The sequence below is a fragment of the Empidonax traillii genome, unplaced genomic scaffold (assembly GCF_003031625.1).
Source record: "Empidonax traillii isolate 1590-97213 ecotype Southwest subspecies unplaced genomic scaffold, ASM303162v1 scaffold816:size509043, whole genome shotgun sequence".
Classification (NCBI taxonomy): domain Eukaryota; kingdom Metazoa; phylum Chordata; class Aves; order Passeriformes; family Tyrannidae; genus Empidonax; species Empidonax traillii.
In genome coordinates, this window is record NW_020956009.1 from 104,292 (window position 1) to 128,320 (window position 24,029).

The 24,029-nt window shown below is 50.5% G+C and overlaps 2 protein-coding genes across 5 annotated transcripts in view; one reads left to right on the forward strand and one right to left on the reverse strand.

Annotated features, from left to right (window-relative positions):
* Window positions 1-1,145: 1,145 nt before the first annotated feature.
* On the reverse strand, window positions 1,146-16,086 carry STMN3 (stathmin 3). The gene is made up of 5 exons (XM_027901845.1): window positions 15,799-16,086; window positions 7,320-7,415; window positions 6,798-6,973; window positions 6,139-6,330; window positions 1,146-5,623 (listed from the first exon to the last, which is right to left on the reverse strand). The coding sequence occupies exons 1-5, from the start codon at window positions 15,815-15,817 to the stop codon at window positions 5,564-5,566; spliced, it is 543 nt and encodes a 180-aa protein (XP_027757646.1). The 5' UTR covers window positions 15,818-16,086; the 3' UTR covers window positions 1,146-5,563.
* Window positions 16,087-19,998: 3,912 nt separating this feature from the next.
* The window catches only part of RTEL1 (regulator of telomere elongation helicase 1), a 42,684-nt gene continuing 38,653 nt past the window's right edge, over window positions 19,999-24,029 (forward strand). For all 4 annotated transcript variants that reach the window (XR_003573249.1, XM_027901837.1, XM_027901839.1 and 1 more), the window contains exons 1-7: window positions 19,999-20,046; window positions 20,691-20,807; window positions 21,382-21,580; window positions 21,876-21,969; window positions 22,904-22,985; window positions 23,591-23,651; window positions 23,907-23,982. Coding sequence is in view for 3 of the 4 variants with exons in the window: in XM_027901837.1 (XP_027757638.1) it covers window positions 20,706-20,807; window positions 21,382-21,580; window positions 21,876-21,969; window positions 22,904-22,985; window positions 23,591-23,651; window positions 23,907-23,982 (614 nt within the window). In the remaining variant the exon portion in view is untranslated. The remainder of the gene's footprint in view (window positions 20,047-20,690; window positions 20,808-21,381; window positions 21,581-21,875; window positions 21,970-22,903; window positions 22,986-23,590; window positions 23,652-23,906; window positions 23,983-24,029) is intronic.

Sequence of the window (24,029 nt, forward strand, 5' to 3'; positions counted from 1 at the left end):
AGTGCAGAGGTTTACTTTTCTACATCCACATTTTTTAAGAGCCCGGGTTAGTGACCTGTAGGAAACCTCAGAGGAAAAGTGAGCAGTGCTGTGTGTGCGGTCAGGTCGTTATCTCCAAAACTAGGAAGGTCAACACTGCAAAAATAGAATTCCTGTTTGTGCTGGAGGCAGCGTCCTGAGCACACATGGGAAGAGCATCAAGAATGGGCTGCTCAGCCACTGCCACCGCTGTGATGGCCCCAGCACTGTCCTGGCACTGTCCTGGCACTGTCCTCCCTGCTCTTATAGAACGCTGCCCTGGGAATTAAATTTAACCCCCATCTGCCTTCCCTCACTTTCCTGTACAAAGGGTTCTGCTGAGATCTGTGGGAAGACTCCCACATTGCTTATTTTGATGGGAACACAAGATGTGGGACAGCCCATGAGGATGCTGCCATTTCAGTATCCCTTCGAGGACAGGGAAGGCAGTGGGCAGTGATGTTGGGCACCACTCGTGGTGGCAAAAGCCCCCCCCAAAAAAAGGCAAGTGGGGGATACTTTCCCCAGCAGTTGGAGCAGTGGCCAGGCACCCTCCCCCTGCATATCCCTGTGGATTACAAACTTCCCTGTTTTCAGTTGCAGCTTTTGGGGCCTTTTTGTTTACCTGGCCCCAGGGATGGGTTTTGGAGTGTTGGCCTTGCAGGGTCTCATGGGTTGGGATCCCCTCTCCCTGGTAACCATGGCCCTGCTACCTTCCACTGTGTCCAGTCCAAGCTGGATCCTTTCTCAGGAAAAGCTCATGAAGGAAGCGTTGGATTTTTCAATAAAGAAGCTCATGTGTTTTCCAGAGCTGCGTTTATTGTATTTGCAACTTATATCTGTTTCGATCTCCTCTGTGCACACCCTCACTCCCAGCCACAGGGCTTATCAGCAGGACCCTCATTCAAGCATTTATTACCTTTTCCCTCTGACAGTTGCCATACACTGTCGGTTTCTGCCTCTTCTATGCTGGATGCAAAGTACTCATTGAGCATTCAGAGGCTTAAGAGTCTATTTCGTTAAATCTTTAGGTCAATTTTCTGTTTAATGCAATTTATTAGTATTCTCACAATACAGAGAGAAGCCTTGGAACTAAACCAACCCGTTTATGGGGAGAGAAGGACACATACAGTTTCATACCAACTTTATTTCTTTTTTTTTTCCTTTATTATTATTATTTTTTTTTCATAATCACTTCTTTTGCACAACAACAACCTCAAGTTGACAATGAAATGCACGTGGTAGACCGAAGGGAACCGGACAAGGCTCTGTTAGGGATGGAAAGTCCTTCCACGACACCGTGCCAGCTTCCCACCCGGCGCGAGGGACGGCGGCGGGAGGAGCAGATCCTGCCCGGGATGGCAGCCAGGATGCTGAGCCCTGGGCTAATGGCTCAGCCCCCCTGCCCACACGGTCATCTTCCAACCCTCTGCCTGCAGCCACGGGCCGGGGCTGTTCCTCCCAGGATGCGCAGCCGCCCATACTTTGGTACTTCCCATTTCAGAGCGCTTTGGAGGCGTTGGCTCTCCCGCGGTCCCCGTGGGCGGGAAGCGTCCACGTCCCCTCGTCACGGGGTGTGGGAAACCGAGGTGCAGGGGATGCCGGGGCAGGGATCCCCTGCATTCAGATCCCACACCCCCCAGGCTTTATCCCTGCACCCCGGGGACCGCAGAGCGCCCACACGTAGGCGTGGGCCGGCACCCCTCTTCTGCTTTGCTGAACGACAATTGACTACAAAGGTGGAGTTTATTGGTCTTGCTATGTCATCTTGTCCCTAGCATGGAGAGAGTAAGAAATCTCTAGCACCGTAAACAGCCATTCCCTGACTCATTTCAAGTGGTATCAGAGTGTTATGTGCATATATTTTTTTCCACGGATGCATTTCTGTGCGCGTGTGCACGGCCGAGTGCACAGCCACCGCGAGGAGGACGGGGATGCCACGGGAGGGATAGAACGGACCCCATGAGACAGGATTGCAGAGCCAGGGCCAGAGAGCCACGCCGGGCTAAGCTAAAGCAAGCAAGCTGAAGTTTACATTTTGGAAAGGGAGCAGCAAGACCGACCTACCCCCGAGGTAGGATGCATGCAATCGTGAAACTCCCACCGGCCCTGGAAGGTCAACTCAAAGGGGACCCCACACCTGGGTTAGAGCAAGATTTGTTAATGACTTGAAAATAATAAGACAAGGAACAGGCTCAGTCCAGAAGAAGTCGGAAGGGCCAGCATCCTCGGAATCGCCTGTTCACGGGCAGAGCTGAGCTCTGCTGTGAGGGATAACATGGGCACAGAGCTGTAATTAGGGCTACAAGGCCAGTTTTCCCAGCTCTTCGGCAGCTTCACCCATTGCCTGGCTGTTGGTGCCACCTGGGAGCTCATTTCACTTCCACTCCTCGGTCTTGCCCGAATCAGAGGCCCTTCTCAAGGAGGGCTCTTTGGGAGGTGTATCCATGCACGGAACGAGTCACCATCTCGTCCTTCCTCCCTCACACAGCTGCCACACTCATGGTCTGGGCAGGGGTGCTGTGTGTGCCCTGAGGATGCTCTCCTCACTGGGCACAGTCCCATGTCCTTATGCTGCTGCAAAAATGGGGCTGAAAACTGTCGGTACACAGCTCGATTCATGCACACCTACAGGAATCCATGGACCTCAAGCCCCACCAGAAGGAAGGTGACCCCGGGAGTTGGGAGTTGCATGCCACGCCCTCAACTGCAGTACATGGGAACAGTCCAGGAATGGGGGAGGCTGGGGCAGTAAGGATGTTAATGAGGGTACTTGATTAGTATCAGTTGAGGCATGAACTATGCAGCTGCACACAGCCATCAGCATGAAGGGATATGGAAAGGCATGGAATAACCACCATCCCGACCCGTGCCACGTGCTGCTGGTCGGGCATGGCTCCTGGCCACGAGGGGTTTGGGGCAGCGGGTGGAGCACCCCTCATCCGGCCAACACCGCGCAGCCAAAGCAATCACACGTTTCCCTGATAGCGCCCAGTGGCACTGGACAAGCGTCAAACTCCCGAACATCCCTGCTGCATCCACCTGCACCGGGCAAACACGGCTCTGTGACACCTAAAGCCTCCGACCCCACCCACGAGGCCGTTCCTTGGCATAACGTGTCTCGGCAGCAGCTGCCCCATGTCACCAATGCAAAACTCCCCCAGCACATCCCTGCTCCTCTGATGCAGGAGCTCACCCTGCAGTAACACATCTTCCAGTCGCATCCACCGTCCCTCACCTCACTGACCCAATGGAAGGAAGAAAAATGAGTTTCCCAGTGCTCGCACCTGCACAAGAACCACCTGCCAGGCCATTCTGTGTTTCCCATGGGATTTTTTTTTTTGTTGGGGAAAGATATTGCAAGAGTAAGTCCTCACTTGAGACCCAGCTGGGCTACAGAGAAGAGGAGGAGAGAGGCACAAGGCAGCACAAGGGACTGAGAGGGAAGATCCAGGCGGGAACTGAGCCCAGACACTCAGGAGCTGTTTGGGAGGATGATTCTGGCAAAATCTGCCGCTGACCACCTCTCCTTCAGCACATGCCAAACCTCCGGCTCCTCCGGCTTCCCTGAGGCTGCAGGGAATCACCTGGAACCCCAACACGGGGAGGTTTGGGTCAGCACTAAATAATATGCACTAGAACTGGAGCATCACCTCTATTTCACCTCTCAGCCCTTCCTTCTCCTCCCAGCACGAGGAGCAGCCGTCCCTGCTCTCACCGCCCTGCCTGCAGGACTCAGCTGCCTCCAGCTCCCAATTCCATCATTTTCCAGCTGCTCCCTGCTCCAGCATCCCACCAACAGCCTGCCTTCACTTGGCCCAGCCTCCCCATTCCTTCTGAGCCACCCAGGAGAGAGTGAAAATGGCCATTTCTCTTGTTTTCACCTCCTGCTCATGAGTACAACATTTCTGATAATAATAATAATAATCATAATAATCATAGTACTAAAAACAGTATTTACAACAAGCTCCAGGTCAGAATTACACACCAAGCAAACACTCAGCACCACAGAGAGTAGGACAGGGTTAATATCTCGCAGATACCTTCTCAGATCCCACCAACGCGGGACACAGACATTTGACAGTTTCAACCATTTCTTACACACAAACATTTCATTTAAATTACTTTTTAAATTTGTTTTTTTTTTTTAAACTTTTGAAAATTTCTCGCCACTATATGGATGAGGTGATGCTGGCGGTGATGCCGCGCTCTACACAGATGCTTATCTAAGACAGCTGCTACTATAAACTGATCATTAGCTACTGGTAAGAAATTCAACCCTCAGTTTCCTTCTTTGCCCTAAATCTTATTTTGTTTTTGTCACCGACAGCACAGGAGCTTTCTAACAGCCCTGTCCTGCCCCCAGCCCAGGTGGAGGGGTTTGGGAGTAAGGTAGCCCTTCCTTTTAGGAGCAGAGTCCCCTGATGTCAAGACATGGCCATTGAGAGGTCCCTCCCATATCCAGCTGGGACTTTTGGGGAGATCAACAAAGAGCTCCGGGATTTGATCTCCAGCAGTCTGCTCTGTAATGGCCCCAAAGAGCCACGTCCACCTCTGGAAAGAGGGAAGGGTGATTATTCTGTCCACTAAGAGGCTATTTCACAACCATGTACCATCTCTATTGGATTTGCCTTCCTAACAGAGTGAAAGCCTGTATTGTGGGAGTGCTGGGGAGACTGCAGATCAAGTGCTCTCTCCCAGGACTCCCACAGAGCCAGGAGTGAAGTCACCATCCGTGGTTCTCCTGGGCTGAATGGACAAGACCTCTCAGTCCCTGATGGAGTGGGGAGAGGGCTTTTTCAGTCCACAGGTAACCAGGGTGTCAGGCAGCACAGGATGGGACACCCGGCACCAAGCTTGGGGTGAAAACCCTCACCTGCTTCCAAAGGATCTCTCTGCTCTCAAAGAATCACCCAAAGATGAGGACTTTGGGTCACTGCCCGCCTGGACTGGCCCTGGATGCAGCCAAGAGATGGGGGTTCTGCATGCTGCAACTCCTGAGCCACCCATCCTTCTCCTTCCTCTTTCCTACCACTGGCAAACAACAGGCTCCTCCCTATTTAACTTCACACACAGAAATAATCACTTTCTTCCCATTATTCTGAAACTGATTTTTGGCTTGGAGCAAAAACCAAGAGGAGGAAAAGCCCCGGATAAGAAATCTGTATCTCTGTGACACTGCTGGTTGAATTTATTAATACCTTAATTATTTTCCTTTTTTTACATCAGTTTAAGAAATATTTTTTTTTTCTTAAAAAAAGGACAAAACCCTCCAAAGAAGCTGTTTGATTGACTGATTGACTGATTAATTCTCTATTTCATGTGAACTAGTTGCTATTCTGCTTAGAGGTCCCTATGATCTGTGAATCCCCACAAGCACTGACGATTAGGGATGCAGAGAGAAGCGTGTAGCTGGGGGACAAACACCGGGGAATGGGGATGGAGAACTGAATGCTGCGTCTAGACAAACAAAATAAAATGTGTTGGTTGGTCGATTGGTTGGTTTGTTAACAGGAATCAGGTGCTAGATGTGTAGAAAAGCCCTCTATCCAGAGATCTCCTCCCGCTGTTCCTTGTTCCTGCGGACTTCGGCTGCGTGCAGCTCCTGCAAAGATGGGAGAGATGACACCAGGCTAACACTCCCTGCTTCTGTGCTCTCTGTTTTCCTCCTGCACACAGGATTTACATCAGACATAAAAAAAAGAGACCAGTTTCCCACCCAACACCCCCTGAGGACAGCGAGTTACACCTGCAAGGAGTGAAGCGTCATGTGTGGGAGCCCAGAGGTGACGCAACCCACAGTGAACGTGCCCATGGACCCCCTCTCATGCAAAGCCCTTTGGCCATGCAGCCCATGGACACGGGGTGAGCCTGATCCTGAGGCTCTGAACTTGCACTTACCAAGATTACCCAGACTGTGTTCTCTACTGACCTTTAAGGACACATCCCCCCTCCTCGTGCTGCTCCGGAGAAGAGCTGCTCCACAGCCCCATTTTCACCGGCAACAAAACACTTGCTCCCCTGCGCCCATCGCACTGGGATGACCCCACAGGGACCAGACCCCAACCCCCCCACCAGGATGAGCACCCACAGCCCTCTCCCCCGGGGCGCTGCACTCGCCTTCTCGCGCAGCCGCTCCCTCAAGGCAGCCAGATGTGCCTCGCGGATCTCCCTGCTCAGCTCCATCTTGTAGTTGAGCTTCTCCTCGGCCAGGCGGCTGAAGTTGTTGTTCTCCTCCAGCGCCTTGTGCAGCACCTCCCGCTCGTGTTCCCGCTTCTCCGCCAGCTGCTTCAGCACCTGAGCCTCCTGGGTCTGCCGAGGGAGAGGTGGGAGGTGACTGGAGAGGCTCTTCCAGCCCTCAACTCCCCAGAGTGACTTTCTGACCATCTCCTCTGCTCAAACCACTCTGTCGCCCCCCTCCATCCCATAACGCTCTGGCTCGGAAGATGTTTTGGAGCCCTTTTTTCTGCTATCATGGAATTGTTGAGGTTGGAAAAGCCCTCTGAGATCACTGAGCCCAGCAGCTCCCCCAGCACTGCCAAGCCCGCCTCTAACCTGTGTCCCCAAGTGCCACATCGACACAGGGATGATGATGGAGTCCAATTCCCTGGCTAAATCAGGCTCCAAAACCTCACCTGACAATTTACAGTGGAATATAATAGCAAGTGTCAGAACACTTCCCAGCTGTTGTAGATTGCTGCTGCTAAGCCAGTTTTAGGGTTTGGTGCAATTAGTGCCTGTCACAAAATAGTCACTGTTTCCATAGGACATTTCCTTACCTTCCTCCTCTCTTCTGCAGCCTCCAGCCTCCTCTGCAGCTCCTCCAGGGACAGATCCTTCTTCTTGGGAGGGGAGGAAAGGATTGGGCTCTCAGGAGATAAATCTGAAGGGGACTTCAGGATCACTTCAAAGCTCTGGCCTGATGCCCTCTTGTCCAGCTGCTTCACCTCCATATCTTTGTGGGGGAAAAAAACACCAGTGACTTTGTGGACCTGTCACTCAGGAGAGTGCTCACCTGAGAGCATCAAGCTCCTCACACAGGAATTAGGGTCCTGTGTGTCCTGACCTGGCTGATTATCTTTTATCTCCAGAATTTCGCAATTAGTGATCCCCTTCATCCCTCCCCCATGTCAATGCAATTAAAGTCACAGCATAATTAGAGAAAGGCCACATCGCTGTTAATGTCTTGTTATGTCACCCTGGCACAGAGCAGAGAGACTCTGACTCTGACAAGCTCCCATGTTGCAAGTGGGAGCATCGTCCAAACACTGCTGGAGCTGCTGTGGGAGCAGGTTACCTACCTCCATACTGGTAGATGGTATTGGGATGGGGCTGGGTGTGGAAACAGGAGCAGATGAGGGAGAGCAGAGACAGCTCCTTCATTTTCTCCTTGTAGGCTGAAAAATACAAAATAGCAGTAGGAAGAGATTATAATGGCAGTGGCAGCTCTTTTTCTCACAGAGGAATAAAGCAAATACGCACAAGGAACCCCTTTTGCAGCTGCCAGACTTCATGGAGGCTTTTCCACTCTACCATGGCTTGCCAAAAGGCTAAATTAGATGCCAGTGTGGCAAATGTCATGGGAAGACACACAGTAGGAATTTACCACATCTGGAGGTATAAGTTTCTGTGCAGGATTTTCCCTCCAAAGGAGCTGGGGCACTGCAGCCCAAGTATTTAACTGTGTTAGGACAGCTGCCCACACCCTTTCTCCACTGGAAGGGGAATTTCCAGTCTGGAGGATGCACTGCAGAGTCCTCGGTGATCACAAGGGCACGAGCTGCTGCTCTCATGACAGATTGCAGCAGGTCTGTTTCTGGGGCAATCTCCACCTGTATTTTTGGAGTTTAGCACATTTAAGGCAGTGAACTCTTGGCACGCTCTTGACAAAGGGCCTCAGAATAGATGGACTTGAAAGCAGGGAGGTGCTCTGTCAGTCTGCCGGGCTCCTGGTCACATCAGACCCCCTCACAGCATCATTCCCATGTCTCAGGTCAGCTCAGCAGTGGGTATTGCTGTCTCACAGGTGCTTTGAGGCTCTGCCCTGGCCTGGCTCCTCGGGGGACACCCAGGCATGTGGGGACAGAGTCTTCATGGCTGCATGTCCTGCCAAACCTGCCCTGAACCTCCTTGTGCTGCCCTTGCTTCTGCCTCTGCCACAGGCACAGACATTCTGCTGTCCTGCCTTGGCTCTGCCTCTGCATTTCCCACATGCCCTGGTGCTTCTGGCCTTGGTTTGTCCCTTCTATACTGAGCTCACATTTTGACCTCCAGCCAGAGGCGACTCTGCAGCTCAGCTGCCAATGCCACCTTCAGAGCAAGACCCTCCCCTGGGCCAGGACAGGGAACCCCCAGAGCTTTGTGATACGAAGAGGCATTAAATTCAGAACAATTTTGAGAGAAAATGTGTACCACATGCCCTCAGGAACACCTTTCAGGTCTTCTCCTCTGCTTTGCCAGAGCTAATTGAGTGGGAAAACTGAGGCCTGCATTTATTTTTCCTCCTAGGTACAGAGCTTCATCCTCCTTTGCTAACCAACCATCCCTGAAGCTCAGGCATTTGTTGAGCAATCTCTTAGCTTGCTCCACATTTTGATTTGAACACCCTGCCCAGTCCTGCTGTTAAATGCAAACCAAATAGAAACAGATCATATCAGCAGTACCAGCCAGACATCTTTGATTTTGTTTGAAAAAAAAAAAAAACAAACAAACTGGAAAGCCTCTGAGAGGCCAGAAGTGGTGGCACGCAGCAGAAAGCTAATGCATCTCCTAATGTGCTGCCAAGAGCCCTGAGGAAGCTCCCGGGGAACAAACGAGACACATTATCATTTATTATCATTTAGACATCATCATTTAATACAAACAAACCAGGCAACGAGGTCGTTGCTCCACCATTATGTCTGGGCCTGGGTGAAACCAAGACACGAAGCAGATGTGCCACACCCCCGACCCCGCTCGTTTAATTCAATTTAACGGTCTCCCAGCACTTGTTACAGAGCACGGGGCTTTGTGTTTCACTGCCTGAGCTTCGGTGCTGGCACTCCGTGCAGACGATTCCAGGCTGCACTCCCTGCCTTTCAGGAGGTCTGTTGTGGTGGTTTCACAGCTGCCTCCGTTCCACGGGGATCTTCCCTGTCCCGTTTCCCCCGCTGTAGAGCTAACTGACCGTCCCCTCTCTGTTAATTAAAATGAAGAGGAGGGAGAGGACAAAAGGGCCCTGGGCTGCGGCAGGGCTGTGATGAGCGCTGGATGAGCTCCGCGTCCTTCTCCCGTCCATCACCCTGCAGCTGCAGCCCGGCGCCAGCCGTCATGTGCAATTAGCGGCACCGGGCTCGAGGGAGCGGGGCTGGAGCTGCCGCCGCCCCGGAGACCGGCGGGGACGGTCCCGAAGGACCCCGACCGGCCTCTGCTGACGGGGGGAGAGCGGGGGAAGCAGCGGGAAGGGGCAGCGGACCGAGCCCCCCCTCCGACCTGCATCGCACCGCCCCCCGCCCGGAGCTGTCCCTTCAGGACCATCGCCACCCCGGGGACCCCGGGCCCGGAGCTGTCCGCCCAGCACCACCGCCGGGGCCGGGGGCTTCGACAGGGCGAGGGGCAAGGACTGACTCCCGAAGAAATTATAGAATTGTGCGTTTACGAAATCGCTTGGGTCGGAAAAGCCCTCCGAGATCATCGAGTCCAACCGTTCCCCCTGCACTGCCACGCCCACCACTAACCCGCGTCCCCAAGCGCCACATCCACGAGGCTTTTAAATCCCTCCATGACTCCATCACTTCCCTGGACAGCCTGTGCCAGGGCTGGGCAACCCTTTCAGCGAAAAAAATTCCCCTAATGTCCAATCTAAACCTCCCCTGGCTCAACTTGAGGCTGTTTCCTCTTGCCCTGTCACTTGTTATTTTGGAGAAAAGACTGACTCCTAGCACACTTCCATCCTTCTTTCAGGGAGTTGTAGAGAGCAAGAAGGTCCTCCCTGAGCCTCCTTTTCTCCAGGCTGAGCACCCCCAGCTCCCTCAGCCGCTTCTCACCACACTTGTGCTCCAGACCCTTCCCCAGCTCTGTTGCCACAGCTCAGAGCCCCTGCCCAGAGAGGCTGCACCCAGTGCAAAAATGTGCATATTTTAAGAACAATCAGACAGGGAATGCTGAACTTCTTATTTGAGGATCTACTGGCATTTTTTACTTCTGCTAAGTCTGCAAAAACAAATTCAGCTTACACTGAACAAATATTTCATTTCTGCATAGATTAATCTGATTCATGTCCTCAGAGACTTCATCTCAGAGCATCACTTCAGTCTCAGAGGTGCAGCAAGAGCTCTGTCTCACTGGTGGGTAGAGGATTAGGACAGGCTGCTCACTCAGGTATGAATTACTGATTTATTTTTTTTTTAAAGCAAACACTGCAGTAGAAAGATCAGCAGCAAATTCATTCAGACTGGTGTGTCTTTAACACTAAGTCATAACACTTCACTGCTGTCAGAACTGTGGTTCTGAGTTGTGTAAACTAACAAGTGAATAAACTGTAGAAGAAATAGAAAATATATCAGAGTCCCATCCTGTAAAGTGGGGTAAACTCTTGTTTTGTTTGCTCCAGAGGGTCCTGGGTAGTGATTAAGCTACAATCAAAAAAGGTGCAGTCTCTGAACATTTATTCCCTGCAATCAGCACAGGCTGACTCTGGTTTGGTTGTATTCCCTCAGACATCCCATGAAGCAATCAATATTTGTTAAAATTTTTCATCTAAACGTATATAATGCCTGGGAAAAACCACTTTCTCCTTGTTGCAAGGAGAAGAAGGGAGATGACCTGGGCCTTCACCAAGGCACCAGGAGGCTCAGGGAGCTCCCAGCTGTCTCCGGCGGCTCCTTTCCTGTGCTCCCTCTAGTGCCGCAGGGAACATCCTGCATTTCCAAATCCCCTCTGCTCCGCCTGAGCAGGAGCGCTATGGACACCATCGATCCGTGTGAAGTGTTTATCTCCAAGTCAACCCCCGGAGACATTATCCAGCTGCTCCCCGAGTGGCTGCGGCGCCGGAGATGGAGGAAGGGCTGGGGATGGTGCTTCTTTGCACGAGCGAAGGGAACCATCTTCCCGCTCGAGATGCGCCTGGAGGGTGGGGCTGAACACCTATTATTCATTAAAAACTTTTGTTCTCAGCCTCCTGACCAGGTTTTGGTTCGGTGTTTAAGGACACCCAGCAAAACAGAGCGAGACCATCTATGCACAACACCGATATGGCGACGTTTATAATGAACCAGAGGCACAGGAAGGCCAATTTGTGTGAATTCAGGTAATTTAAATAGAGGAAACTGGATGTGCTCCGCCTGATAGCAAGGTCAAAGGAAGGTTATTGCGAGAAAATAATTTGGCTCGTGAAGATAAGTTTGGAGAAGTAAAAATTGCGCCCATAAAGAATATCATCTCATGGAAAAAAAATGAGAACAGGCTGATTAAAAACATAGTCAAAGCTTAAATAGAAGGTAGAGAAGCCAGAGAGCAGGGAACTGAGACCTCCAGCACAAAGACTGCAATGCCACATGCACAACAAAAGCAACCACAGTCCTTGCTAAGCCTTGAGAGTACAGCAGGCTCTAGATGTTCTCCCACGCTATGAATCCTGTCATAAAAATCACAGGCCAGACCTTCACTTCAATCTAACTCATTTCCATCTCCTTGGTCCCCAGCTTCCACAAACAGGTCAGCAGCAGATCTCACACAATGAGAGAACAGTAGCTTTTTTTTGGTTTTGTTTGGGGTTTTGTTTGGGGGTTTTTTGGTTGTTTTTTTTCTTCTGTCAGCTCAGCAGTTGCACCCCACACTGACATCCTACACCCTCTCAGCTGTTCACCAAGAGACTTCAGGCCCAGAAGTTCCCGTGGGCCTCGTGTGGGACCATCCACGAGAACAGGCAGATGTGAGGGTGACGCTGCCTTCTGTCAGGCATCTGCCAAACAATCACCCAGGGGTGGTTTCCCATCACCTGGCTCCTTCCTCCACCACCAGGTTTTATTGGCAGCTCATGAATGTCACATCAACCCACGACCAGTGGATCAGCAAACCCCTCGAGCTGTAGCACTGGAACATGTGGGTTGCTCCCAGGAAAACAACCAGGGAAATCTCCCATTATACAGCATTGTTATTTGCATAAACACATTCAAAGGGTATAAGATTCTCTAGTAAAGCACTAAAAATGTAGAGGTACCTTTAAAGAACAAAAGAATTTTTCGGCAATGTGCTGAGCAGCTCTTTACCAGTTGGGATGTGCCAAAGTGCCACAGCACACACACATGGTCTTTGGTTGCTCTCTGGCTCTTTTTTTATTTCTAAATCACAGATCTGGCCATTGGTTTAACTCCCCTCTGGATAGGAGGCTTTTATTTTTAAAACATAAGCTCCCACCTGGCAAAGTAAAACCCCCACTGGGACAACTGGGAGGGATTAGCCAGGCATGTTGTTCCCCGTTAATTTAGGGGTATAGAATTTTCAGTGAGCTTCAGGTCTCTCCAAGGATTATCATCAAGAATCATCAGCCCTTTTCACCCTAATAAAGATTGAAGTTGCAATCCCCCCTGCTGCCCACACTGCTATCACAACAGGGCTTATCCACACCCTTCTGGTTGCCACATCCAACCACTGAATCCCAGCTTTCCCTTTGCAGAAGGAAAATGTGTTCATCTGGTAAAACAGTCCCTTCACCAAATCTGAGCAAACACTGACAGGCTCTTTTGAGACATCTAAGGCATCCTCCGAGAGCCTACGTGGTTCCATTAAATAAGATACTACTTGTATTTTATATTTTATATTTTAGAAAGAATAAATATTTTCCCAGTGATTTAGATCCCTCAATTCCTCGCTTGGATACACTGGTAGAAAAATATAGATATATATATATAAAAACATACACACACATATAGAAAAATGCCTACAGTAGATTCTTTTGGCTTGTAAATGTTAAGTTCCAATTAAAGTACCATACATTTCTAAGGCCATGGAGACTCCATCAACACCTGAAGAAAGATAAAATGGTGATTTCTTGAGAACACAGAGAGGTGAAGAGCTTGACAGAAAGGACTCTGAGTCAGGACAGGGCAACACCACATGGTGCCCACCAATACCACCCAGAGAAGAGGATAACCAGGAGCTGCATGAAGTCACACAACTCTCACATTTCAATGCAGGAGGGGAAAACCTCCGGGTCTGCCAAGGCCCTTCTACCCTGCCCAGCCGTGACAACCCGGTGTTTCCTCTTGGCTCCACCTTCTCAGACACGCTAACGCCGGAGAGAAAAGCCTGGGAAGGCCGTCACCTCACTGCATCATTTCACAATCTCGGCTCCCTTTATCCAACCCGGGAGCTACAAAGGCTGGGGGGAGTCCCATAAGCCCCGCGGAGCCCCAGCCGAACCCCCCCCCCGCCCGCGGAGCACCGGAGCACAAAGCCCCGTGAGGATGCTGCGGGAGGAGGTGCGAGGGCTCTGCCCCTGCAAGGGCTGCCCGGCAGCGGGGCCGGCACCGCAGCTGAGCCGGCACTGAGCATGTGCCGCCCATCCCAAGCTCCGGCTCCCAAAACATCCTCCAGGGCCGGGGGAAAATGCCCGGCGTGGCAGGGAGGAAAGAGAGAGAGGGCTGAGGGGCTGGGAGAGGCGAGCCCTGTTCCTTTTCATCCCAAGGATTTGGTTGTTTGTTTAATCTTTCCCAAGGGAGGAGTGGGGGATGAGCCCCCGGGGCATCAGCCGCAGACGATGGCAGCTGCTCTGCCTTCAGCACGGATCGGCTTTTGCTGGGAATAAAGGAGGAAATAATGAAGGAAGCGAACGAGACTCATTCCTTAATTTAAGGATTTACTTGTCCTTTTCCTCCTGCCTTTCCAGGCTACTCTCCGCTCCTGCTGTGATTGCTGCAGGCGATGGGGAGCTGCTCCTGCAAAGGCGGCTGGGCGAGGCTCAGCCCTGACCATCCCTTGGCACACAGCGCCCTATTCTCCTCCCTGCTGCCACAGCACTGCTTTCCCGAGAGTTTTTACCCCTTGAAATTGTTTCTCTGCTTGATCTGAGCCACAGAGAAGCACAGTTTCATGCTTCTTCGTGATCCCAAGCCTCCCTGGACAGCAAAACTGCACCTTTGGGAAGACGAAATATGCTACGGGCATGTGGTGGGTTGGGAGGGCGAGAATGCACCAACTGGAAAACGCGTGTTCTGCCCACGCGTGTTTCATCCTCGTCCATCTCTCAAGTTCGATGCAACCTTGGTTCAGATGGCCGGTAAGTCTGAGCCTTCCCTCCCACCCCCACTCTGCGAACGAGTCCGATCCTGCTCGGTAGGGAAGGCAGGAGATGGGTGGCACCTCCCAGGAGTGCACTGCTGCAGACGTTCATTGAGGCAGGGATACTCACAGGAATATGCACAATAGCTGGAGGTTTTCTGGCACAGAGACACATCTTTACAAAGCTGCTTGACTTCTTTAATTGCGTGCAAAGCCCACTCAGGATCAGCTGCACCCTCACGTTCCCCCCCCCCCCCCGCCCCACACACCCCTCTATCTCTCTGCCCTTCTCCCCCCTGCATCCACTGGTCTTTTAAAAGGAGAAAGGAATAGAAAATGAACAGCAGGAGACCCAGGCAAAGGACAGCAAAAGCAGCAAGGAGTGTTTTGCCTGGTCTCCTTCGGGCTGGTTCCCTGCCTGGGGGGCACAAAGCACTGCCTGCTCTTTTTTTTTTGTCTGTCGCTCCATCCCAGCCCTCCATCCCAGCCCTCCAGGGTCTCTCTTTCCCCACCCAAGCCCCTCTTCATGGGCAGCAGAATCCAGAGCCATTTCAAGAGAAAACTTGTTTTTCTAAAAGCAGAAGACCCCCCTAAACACACCCACTATTCGTTGTACCATTTCAGGCTCATCTCCTTCACCCACACTCCCAGTTTCATCCATTTGAATCCCTCCTCCCCAGAAAAAAAAAAGGGGGGGACAGGTCTTTAGGAAGCTGGACCGAGGCAGCACAGCATCCTCGGGGCAGGCTGCCATCCTGCAGCCAAACCCGACCAGGCTCCCGGGATGTGATTCCCGGCACTGCTGCAGGAGGGAGGAAGGGCTTCCCTTGCAGCATCTCGTTTTACCCAACGCCATCAAAGGACCGCTCCCCTGTAGCATCTTCTAACCAAGAAATGTGAGCTGTGGAAGAAATCCGAGGCTGGGAAGCCCTGAGAATACACAGAAACCCACCCAGGTCTTTCTGGTTGGCACTGGGGGATTTTCCAGAGCATCACTGTCTCTTATTCCTGTCTCCCTTTCCATTACCCATTTAGGCAATATATGATCTCCACAAAACAAAATGTAATTCCTGAATTCTTTACATCCAGCTACACAGCAAGCAAATTTTTCTTTGGGGGGGGGGGGGAGAAGAAGCTGTAACACATTACGAAAATAATGTTTAATTGGCATGTAGCAGCATCTTTTAACTGCACAAGGTAACGGCAGCAATATTTTAAATTGGCAAGTTTATCACATGTGTATTCATATTAAAATAAAAAGCCCACCTGCTATCTTGCATCAGAGGGGTGTGTGTATGGGGGAGGAAGGGGAACAATGCTGCCATACCAGCTGCCTCCTCAGCACAGAACTCCCCTGAAACCCACGGAGGGAAAAAAGAAAAAAAAAAAAAAAAAAAAAAAAAGAAAGAGAGAGGAAAAAACCTAACCCAAACCCTGAGAATAATGATTAAAAAAAAAATTAAACCCCGATGGTTTTAGGAGTGCGTTGATGTCAAACCCCCAAGAAGGCTCCTGTCCTACCTGAGACGGTGCTGGCCATGCTGCGGCGGGAGCGGAGCGGGTGCTGCAGGAGCGCAGGAGCTGCGGAGGTGCTGCAATGCTGCGGGGAGGGAGGACTGACTCAGCTGGAGGGGGCTGCAGCCATCCGCGGCGGGGAGAGGCTGGAGCGCCCAGAGAAAGGCGAGGGGTGGAAAGAAAGAGAAGGGTCACTAGTTCAGAATATTAATGAGCGTATCAGGCCTCCTTTCCTGGGTGGCTTTGACGGCAGGTCCCTCCCAGGCAAGCCTGGCTGCCAGGAACGCAGCCCCACGGGGGAGGGGGGGGAGACACACCCAGCCGGGCGCTGGCAAGAGAGGATTTTTTTCCTCCTCTTCCTCCCTTTCTTGTCTGCTTGAGACGGGCTAAACTGTTTTTTCCCTTGCTGAAAGCAGAGATAAACAAAATCATTGATTTTTTTTTTATTATATATTTTTTAAACCATCTATTCTAAGGCAGCCTCACCTGCAGGGCCAGGTCGGGGGGTCAGGCTTAGCTGGGCTGAGATGGAAAACCCAAACCCCAACCCTTGCAGCAGCTTTAGGCAAACAGCAAAGGGACAAGGATCCCAGACAGGTTTTTAGGCATGGGTTTTGTTTTGTTTTTTTTTTGCACCAGCACTGAGGCACTAAAGGAGCTGCAGTCTGGGGAGGAAACTGCTGTAAAAGTAGAGGAGGAAGAGCAGAATGGAGCCTTCTCATTTCAATGAGAATTCTCCAGGTTTCTTCCCCACCCCAAGCAGCAGGACCTCTTTTCTTGTCATTTGCTCTCTGTTCTCTATCATTTCTATCATTTCCATTTGTGGCTGTTGCTAGGGGCCAATGCTCCTGTGATTTTAGAGCATCACACACACATTTGGGAGCAGGGAACCCTCCCAAACCCACACATCTCCCAGCACGCTGCAATGCAGACACTCCCAAACAATTCCAGCTGCTGCAGGGAACTACAGGTTGTTGGAATAGCTGCCAGTGCTCTGGCTTGGTCAGGGGCAGAAGCCACAGGCAGTGCCAAATAAGTTCAATTAAAAAAACCAGAGATTTTCCTTTTTTCCCATTTTTCCCCCAATCCCCAAGTGTCCTATTCCTTCAGTATTGCATTTAAAAACAAAAATAAAAATTACAGAAAATAAGTCTAATTCAGAATAAAATTAACCCACATATTCTTAAAGTGTGTTTGCAACAGGAGATTTTCTATGACCTTTAACTGCTTCCTCTTCTGTCCAAGGTTTATTTTGTAGTTTCAACTCCCTCTACTTTCTCCTTGGATTGAATCTCTAGGGCTTCACCTGTTATCTTGTGTGTGTTTCAAAAACATCTTTGGCATGATTAGAGGAAGGCAGCCATCCCAGGCACCTGACTGCTGGAATAAGTTCCCAGCTCTGTTCAGGATGAGCTCTGCCTTTGATGTACCCAGCATTCCCAAAAGGGTCTGGCTACCTCTTGTGACATTCTGGACATCAATCCTGTACACCTTTTATTCCTTTTATTGAGGAAAGGGAAGAGAAGGTTTTCAAGGTGTCATGGCACGTGTCCTGCTGGAATACACCGTGTGAGAAATGGTGAACAAACAATTTGGAGGGTCAGGGTGGAAAGCTGTTTCCCAACAGGAGAGAGATAGAAAGGCTCTGGATTACCAGGATTCAAAGGAATCAAATAATTTTGGGACAAGCAAAAATTTTAGCTTGTTGTTATGGGAACCATCACATCTCAGGACAATGACTGGTGACTTAATGCTCTCCTGTCTGAAAGGATGAAAATAACCTTCATGCCAAACACAGGAGTTTCACAGGAGGTCCTCGTGGCTCTACGAATTCTTTTGTCCCATTCCTGAAGATTCCTGCTCATCTGGGAGCATCTGGATCTCATCTGGCAAGAGAGGCTGCCTAGGCAGCCTCTGAACAAGCATGACCATTATTCCCTTTGCATTTCTTCATAGCATGAGTGTTCTCCTTTCCAGCTCCCCATGATGTGGTTCAGCGACTTCCCCACAGAGGTTAAGGATCATCTTATCCAAGGTTTATATTTTGTGTATTTTTTTTTCCCCTTGAAAATGGAAAATAGTTCAGCCAAGGTCTTCCCCCAGTCACTAATGAGAGGAGATGGGCTGGTTCCCTCTGCCTGGGCTGGCAGGGAGAGGCTGTTCCAGGTGAGGGGCCGGACTGTCACACAACCCACATTTTGGAAACCTCTCCTCCCTCTCCAAACTCCTGCTTTGTAAGGGTTTACCCCAGGGAGCCAAACACCAGGATGACAATCCAGTGTAAGACAACACCTTCATTTACCATCCCCGTACCCCGACACAGACGCCGCAGCTCCACCAAACCCTCCGCAACCTGAACGAGAAATAAATATTTCCCTTTAAATTTACAACCCCCCCGTTCCCTCTGCTCTGTTTTTAGAAGAAGCCGGTGCAGCAGTGCTGGAGGCAGCCTGGCTGCAGCCTGGTCAGGTGGGGTCACTGGTGCAGAGGAGCCAGCGGGAGCTGAGTCATGTTTTGCTGGGCACCTGCTGAGTCACACTCCTCCTCTGGGCTGGGCGCCTTCCAGCCCTTCTCTCCCAGCAGGTAACGCCGCTGCAACCAACAGCTCCTAAACAGGGGGGAAATAATCTCCTTTGGTGCACAGCTGGCACTGCTCCTCCACGTAGGAAGGATGTGTTTACAGGAAATAACAACACGGTGTTCCACGTATTTATGAGGAGTTTCAAACCTTTATTCTCCCCACAGGTTATCCAACACTCTCATTTTACTCTACAAGTAATTCCTTTTGTAGCTTCACCTTGCATGGCAGGTATCATATTGAAGAGCTCACAGTCAGAAACACGAGCAAAACCAGACGTTGCATTTTGCGTGGAGCGCCAGGAAGATCCAAAGGCATAACTCTGTGCTCTCCAGCCCATTCCCAAAATTAAAGACAATTTATAATCCAGACCGCTCCCTTTAATTAAAGGCAGTTTATAATCCAGGGAAGTTCAGCTCACAGAGTTTAAAGGCTGTTAACCAAAACAGCAACACCCACGAGCCCCCCTAACCCAGCAACAAGAGAGAGAAGGTACCAGAGTTTGGGAACAGCACAGATCACACAATGTTTAATTTACATAAAGATTTCTGTTCCTTTTAATATCAGAACTTCTACACACAAACAAACTGTGCAGCTGGCTAGGGATAAAGAATTTTGAAGTTACAATAAAGAAGACACATCCTGTTCTGCATCTACCCAGTGACCATCTGACAGCGTGAGATGCAGCAAGAAAGCACAGAGAAGTGTGTAAAATATTTTATTCTTGCCTTCTCCCTCATTTAACTGCATAAAATACAGTTTTTGCAAAATTTGGGGGGTCCAGGTAAACCATGACTTGTTAAAACACCCGGGTCTTAAAAACTGGGTAATCCATCAATCCAGAGCAGTTCCCTGTAAGCACACACGTGTGGAACCGAGCCTCGGCTTGAGCACCTGGAATGCCGACGGAGCCGTTCCATGGACACAGTGACAGGGTGGGAGCACTGCGCCGAAGAAAGGCCGGGAACAAAGGAGCGGCACGTTCACCCCTAACAAAAGAGAGCCGTCAGAATTCATTACCGCTCCTGAGGCAGGAGCCACAGGGCTCGACGCAGAGCGACAGAACCCCTCCCACCCTAAAGGCTGAGGCTGCCACAAAGCCTCTTCTCACGTTCTGCCCTGTCCTCCCCGCAGCACCGCCCGGCACGGAGCACAGCCCGGACACCGCCCGGCCGAGGGCAGCGCCCGCCACAGCTCCCGAGCCCTTAAAAAGGGCAGCAGCGCCAGTTTGTGCGGGGGAACCCGCGCGGGGCTGCCAGGCCTCGGAAATGCGGCTTTTAGAGACCCAACAGCCGATTTCTGCCTCTCCGGGGCCCACCATTGGCCAACGCCCCGGGACCAGCGGCTGCGGGACCCTCCGGCTGAACCACCTGTCGGGGGTGCGGGGCCCGCTTCCCTCGGGTGCGGCAGGGCCCAAACCCCACCAGGCTTGGACTGTTCCCGCCTGGGGCCCCTTAAGGGTCACGGCACAAGCCCCCGGGCCGCGCTCGCTCCCCGACCCCTCAGCCCGGGATCCCCCGGGACCCGCCCCGGGCCGGGGCCGCCATGGCCGCCTCCTCCCCGGGCCGTTACCGGGGCAACGGCGCTGCTCTCGCGAGAGCGCCAGCCGGAAGTCGCGCGCGGAGTGGGGTGTCCACGTGACGCGGGCGCGGGGATTGCGAACGGCGGAGCGGGAGGTGCGGGAATAACGGGGGAATAATGGGGGAAAATGGGGGAATAACGGGACACGGGAATGGGGGAGTGTGGGAATACCGGGTTACGGGAGTATGGGAATGGGGGAGGGTGGGAATACCGGGACACGGGAATAGGGGGAAGGGGGAATATGGGAGTACCGGAACATGGGCCAGAGAGGGTGGAGGGGAGCGGGAACGTGGGAACCCGGGCCCCGAGTGCCCCTGTGCCTCCCGCCGGTACCGCCCCATCCCAACCTGGTTGTTCTTCCAGTGCCTGGAGGGGCCGACAGGAAAGGTGGAGGGAGCCTGTTCGCAGGGGTCTGGAGGGACAGGGCAAGGGGGAATGGACTCGCACTGATAGAGAGAAGGGTTAGATTGGGTATTAGGAAGGAATTGTTCCCTGCGAGGGTGGGGAGGCCCTGGCACAGGTTGCCCAGAGAAGCTGTGGCTGCCCCGTCCCTGGAAGTGTCCAAGGCCAGGTTGGATGGGGCTTGGAGCAACCTGGTCTAGAGGAAGGTGTCCCTGCCTGTGCCAGGGGGTTGGAGTGAGATAAGCTTTAAGGTCCCTTCCAACCCAAACCATTCTGTGGTTCTATCACTGATAACACCGTGGCAGCACAGTCAGTCACAGCCTGTGTTTTCTTGCAGGCACCTCTCAGGACCATGCCCAGGATCACTCTGAACGGCATCACAGTGGATTTCCCTTTCCAGCCCTACCCATGCCAGGAAGCCTACATGGCCAAGGTGCTGGAGTGCCTGCAGAAGGTGGGTCAGTGCTGCCTCCCTGGGGGCAATTTGATTTGTTAACTAACTGTAAAAAATGATTTCTCTAAGAAGAGGTTGACATGATTCGAGTTCCACAATTCAAGGTTGTCTATTTGCTGCCTTTCCTAAGTTTTATCTGACCTTTACTTGTATTTTTTATTTTACTCTGTGGTTATTGAAAACCCAGGGGGCAGGTGACAGTCAATAGAAATATAAATAGGATGTTCCAGCCTAAATTGGGAAAAGGAATTAAAACTGAGCAAGTAGTGCTTGTATTCATGCAGCTTGTCCTTGGCTGCTGGTGACACACCCCAGCTGCTCTGAGAATGGAGAACTGAACTCCTCTGCTAAATGAAGGATGCTGGCCAGCTCTGGGTTTTTAATTGGGCCTCATTAAGTTGATTAGAGGGTCCTACAGGTCGTGCATTGATGATGACCCTGTGTGTGTGTGTGTGTGTGTTCCTTGGCTGCCAGCTGGCGTTTGCTCTTTGCAGAGAACATGCAGACCCGTTCTAGCTGAACCTCCAAATCGCTCACTCATTCCCTCACGTTATTTTATTTCTCTCCAATAAAGAAGGTGAATGGCATTTTGGAGAGCCCCACAGGCACGGGGAAGACCCTGTGCCTGCTGTGTTCCACCCTGGCTTGGCGGGAGCACTTCAAGGACACCATCTCGGCCCGCAAGATCGCTCAGCGGATGCACGGGGTGGAGCTGTTCCCCGACAGACCCCTGTCCTCCTGGGGCTCTGCTGCCACGGATGGCAATGTCCCCAGTGAGTACCATCTCCTCTGCCCTCAGGGGTGTCAACCAGCACTTGCTTTTGTCTGTTTTTTGTAGTAATTACGTGATTATGTTACGGAGCTGTTGTTGAGCAACTTTTTGAGTTTCGCTCTTTCACGTTTAGCTCGTCTGGTGGGTGTGAATTGTTAGATGACAGAATTTCCTGCTGTCTCTGCAAGGCAAACTGTTACCATAGTACCAGCTGGGGAAAGAGGCTAAGAATATCCCCTAGTTCTTCTGTCCCTGCTCTTAATGTTTTTCTGCTTTCTTCCTCTTCTGTTTGGCAGCCTATTACACTGACATTCCGAAAATAATTTATGCCTCCAGAACTCACTCCCAGCTTACACAAGTCATTAATGAGTTGAAGAACACAGTCTACAGGCAAGTATGATTTAGGGTAGTGTTGCCATTCAAAGAGAAGGTGGACAAACCCATCTGATGTGGTTATTGTTTGAACTTCTGTAGATGGATTTATAAAAAGCTTTATCCAGAGAAATTTCATTCCCTTACTGTGCATGAACAGAACCTGGATTTCATTGTTGTTGGGTCTGGTTTATTTTAATACTCTACAACTTCCCTTATCTTCTTCAACCATAGAATTTTCTGAATTTAGTATGGTTTTGATTCTTCACTTGGCACATTTACTTATAAAATCACCCTTTTTAATTCCCTTTCTTTATATTTTCCCTGAGGCATTTTTTTTAAGGCAGTGGGAAGCTGTTACCAAGCTGAATTCCTCAGGCTGATGTAAATCTCTGAAGAGCTTTGTGGGTTTGTTATACCAATGCCTGTCACACTTTTCAGCTGTTGACATACCAGTGTGTGGCCTGGCTCTTTGGACAGGCAGTAGTCATCTGATTATATAGTTCTTGTAAAGTTACAACCTTGTATTAAGAAAAAAAAAAAAAAAGTGAATGTTTGTATGCATCAGTTCTGTCACAACCTTGCTCTGAACATCCCCACCAGCTTGGAATATCTTGTAATGGATGACAGGCCCAGCTGACTGGGCTGAACTGTCATAACAGAACCCAGATTTTGTGGTGGATGGTGTAAGATGCTGCTGTTGCTTTCTGCTGTGAGCTGCTGCTGCTTATTAACACCCTCTGCTACTACAGAAATGCAGTGCCAGAAAGCCAAATAACATGCAGTAGTTGCAGGCAGACTAATTTTCTTGGTCTGGTTTTTACCCTTGTTTTGGCCTCATCTGTTTCTCCTGAATCTTTTGCTCGTGATTCATTGAATCTCGACACTTACAACTCTGTTCTTCTTTCTTGCCTTATTTTTAACATCATTTCTGTGTATCCTGTTTGAACAGGCCAAAGATCTGTGTGTTGGGATCCAGAGAGCAGCTTTGCATCCATCCTGAAGTGAAAAGACAGGAGAGCAACCACATGCAGGTGAGATCAGAGCCTGGAGAGGAGGCTTTTGTGTCATTTGTGTGTCATTCTTCACTCTGACATTATTTAAACTACTGGGGGCAGTAGGGAAACACAATAGTTGTAAATGTGGTTTGAGGAACTTTTAGTTTCTAGTTTTGTGAGTGCAGATTGTGATTCTGAGTCTCTGGTGGCGTTTTCCCTCCAGGGAAGGATCACAGAATCACAGATGTCACTGTGTAGAACGTGACAGTTGACATTTTGTACTTTACTTTCTGACCTGCCTTTTTAAGTGTTTGCCAAGAGTGATAATAATTTAAAAACAGTGCTTCAGTTATTGATTCACCTCTTATTTTTGCAGCATCAAGGATTAACAGTTTTGAAAAGTACTAATGGGAAAACATAGCAAAATTGTCTCAGAGCATCTGAGTGTTCTGTGATGCAAAAAAAAAAAAAGAGGGCCTGACTTGTAATGTGGCCAGAGGGGACACGTGATTTTAAAACTGAAGAACTGCAATCAGCATTTATTCATTAGCTGGTGTTAGAGAGAACTGGTGTCTTAAGCACTGCTTTTAAGTGCTTCACAAGCTGTGCCACACTGGGCTAAAACAGACTTTGTTTTACAGATCTACATGTGCAGAATGAAAGTGATGGCTCGTGCTTGTCACTTCTATAACAATGTGGAAGGTGAGTTGGGCTCATCTTTACTTCACCTGGGAGCAAAGCCCCATTTTCTGGAGAGGGGGAGGTTTGCTAGGCAGGTAGAGAAGTTTGGAAGAGTTGGCAGAATCTACCTCTGTGTGTGTGTGTGTGTTTGTTTTGCTCTGTGTTATTGTCTTTCAAGAATGAAATATCAGCAGGTAGGTGTGATGATCAGATTAACAACAAGTCTTTGTGTGACACCTTTACCTAAGCTGGTGGTTTTAATGCCATGTTTTGCAGAAAAGAGTACAGAGAAAGAACTGATTGAACCCATCATGGATATCGAAGACTTGGTTAAAAATGGAAACAAGCACAGGTGAAGGATCCCCTCTGACCTTCCTCCCCCTGACTTGTGAAAATAAT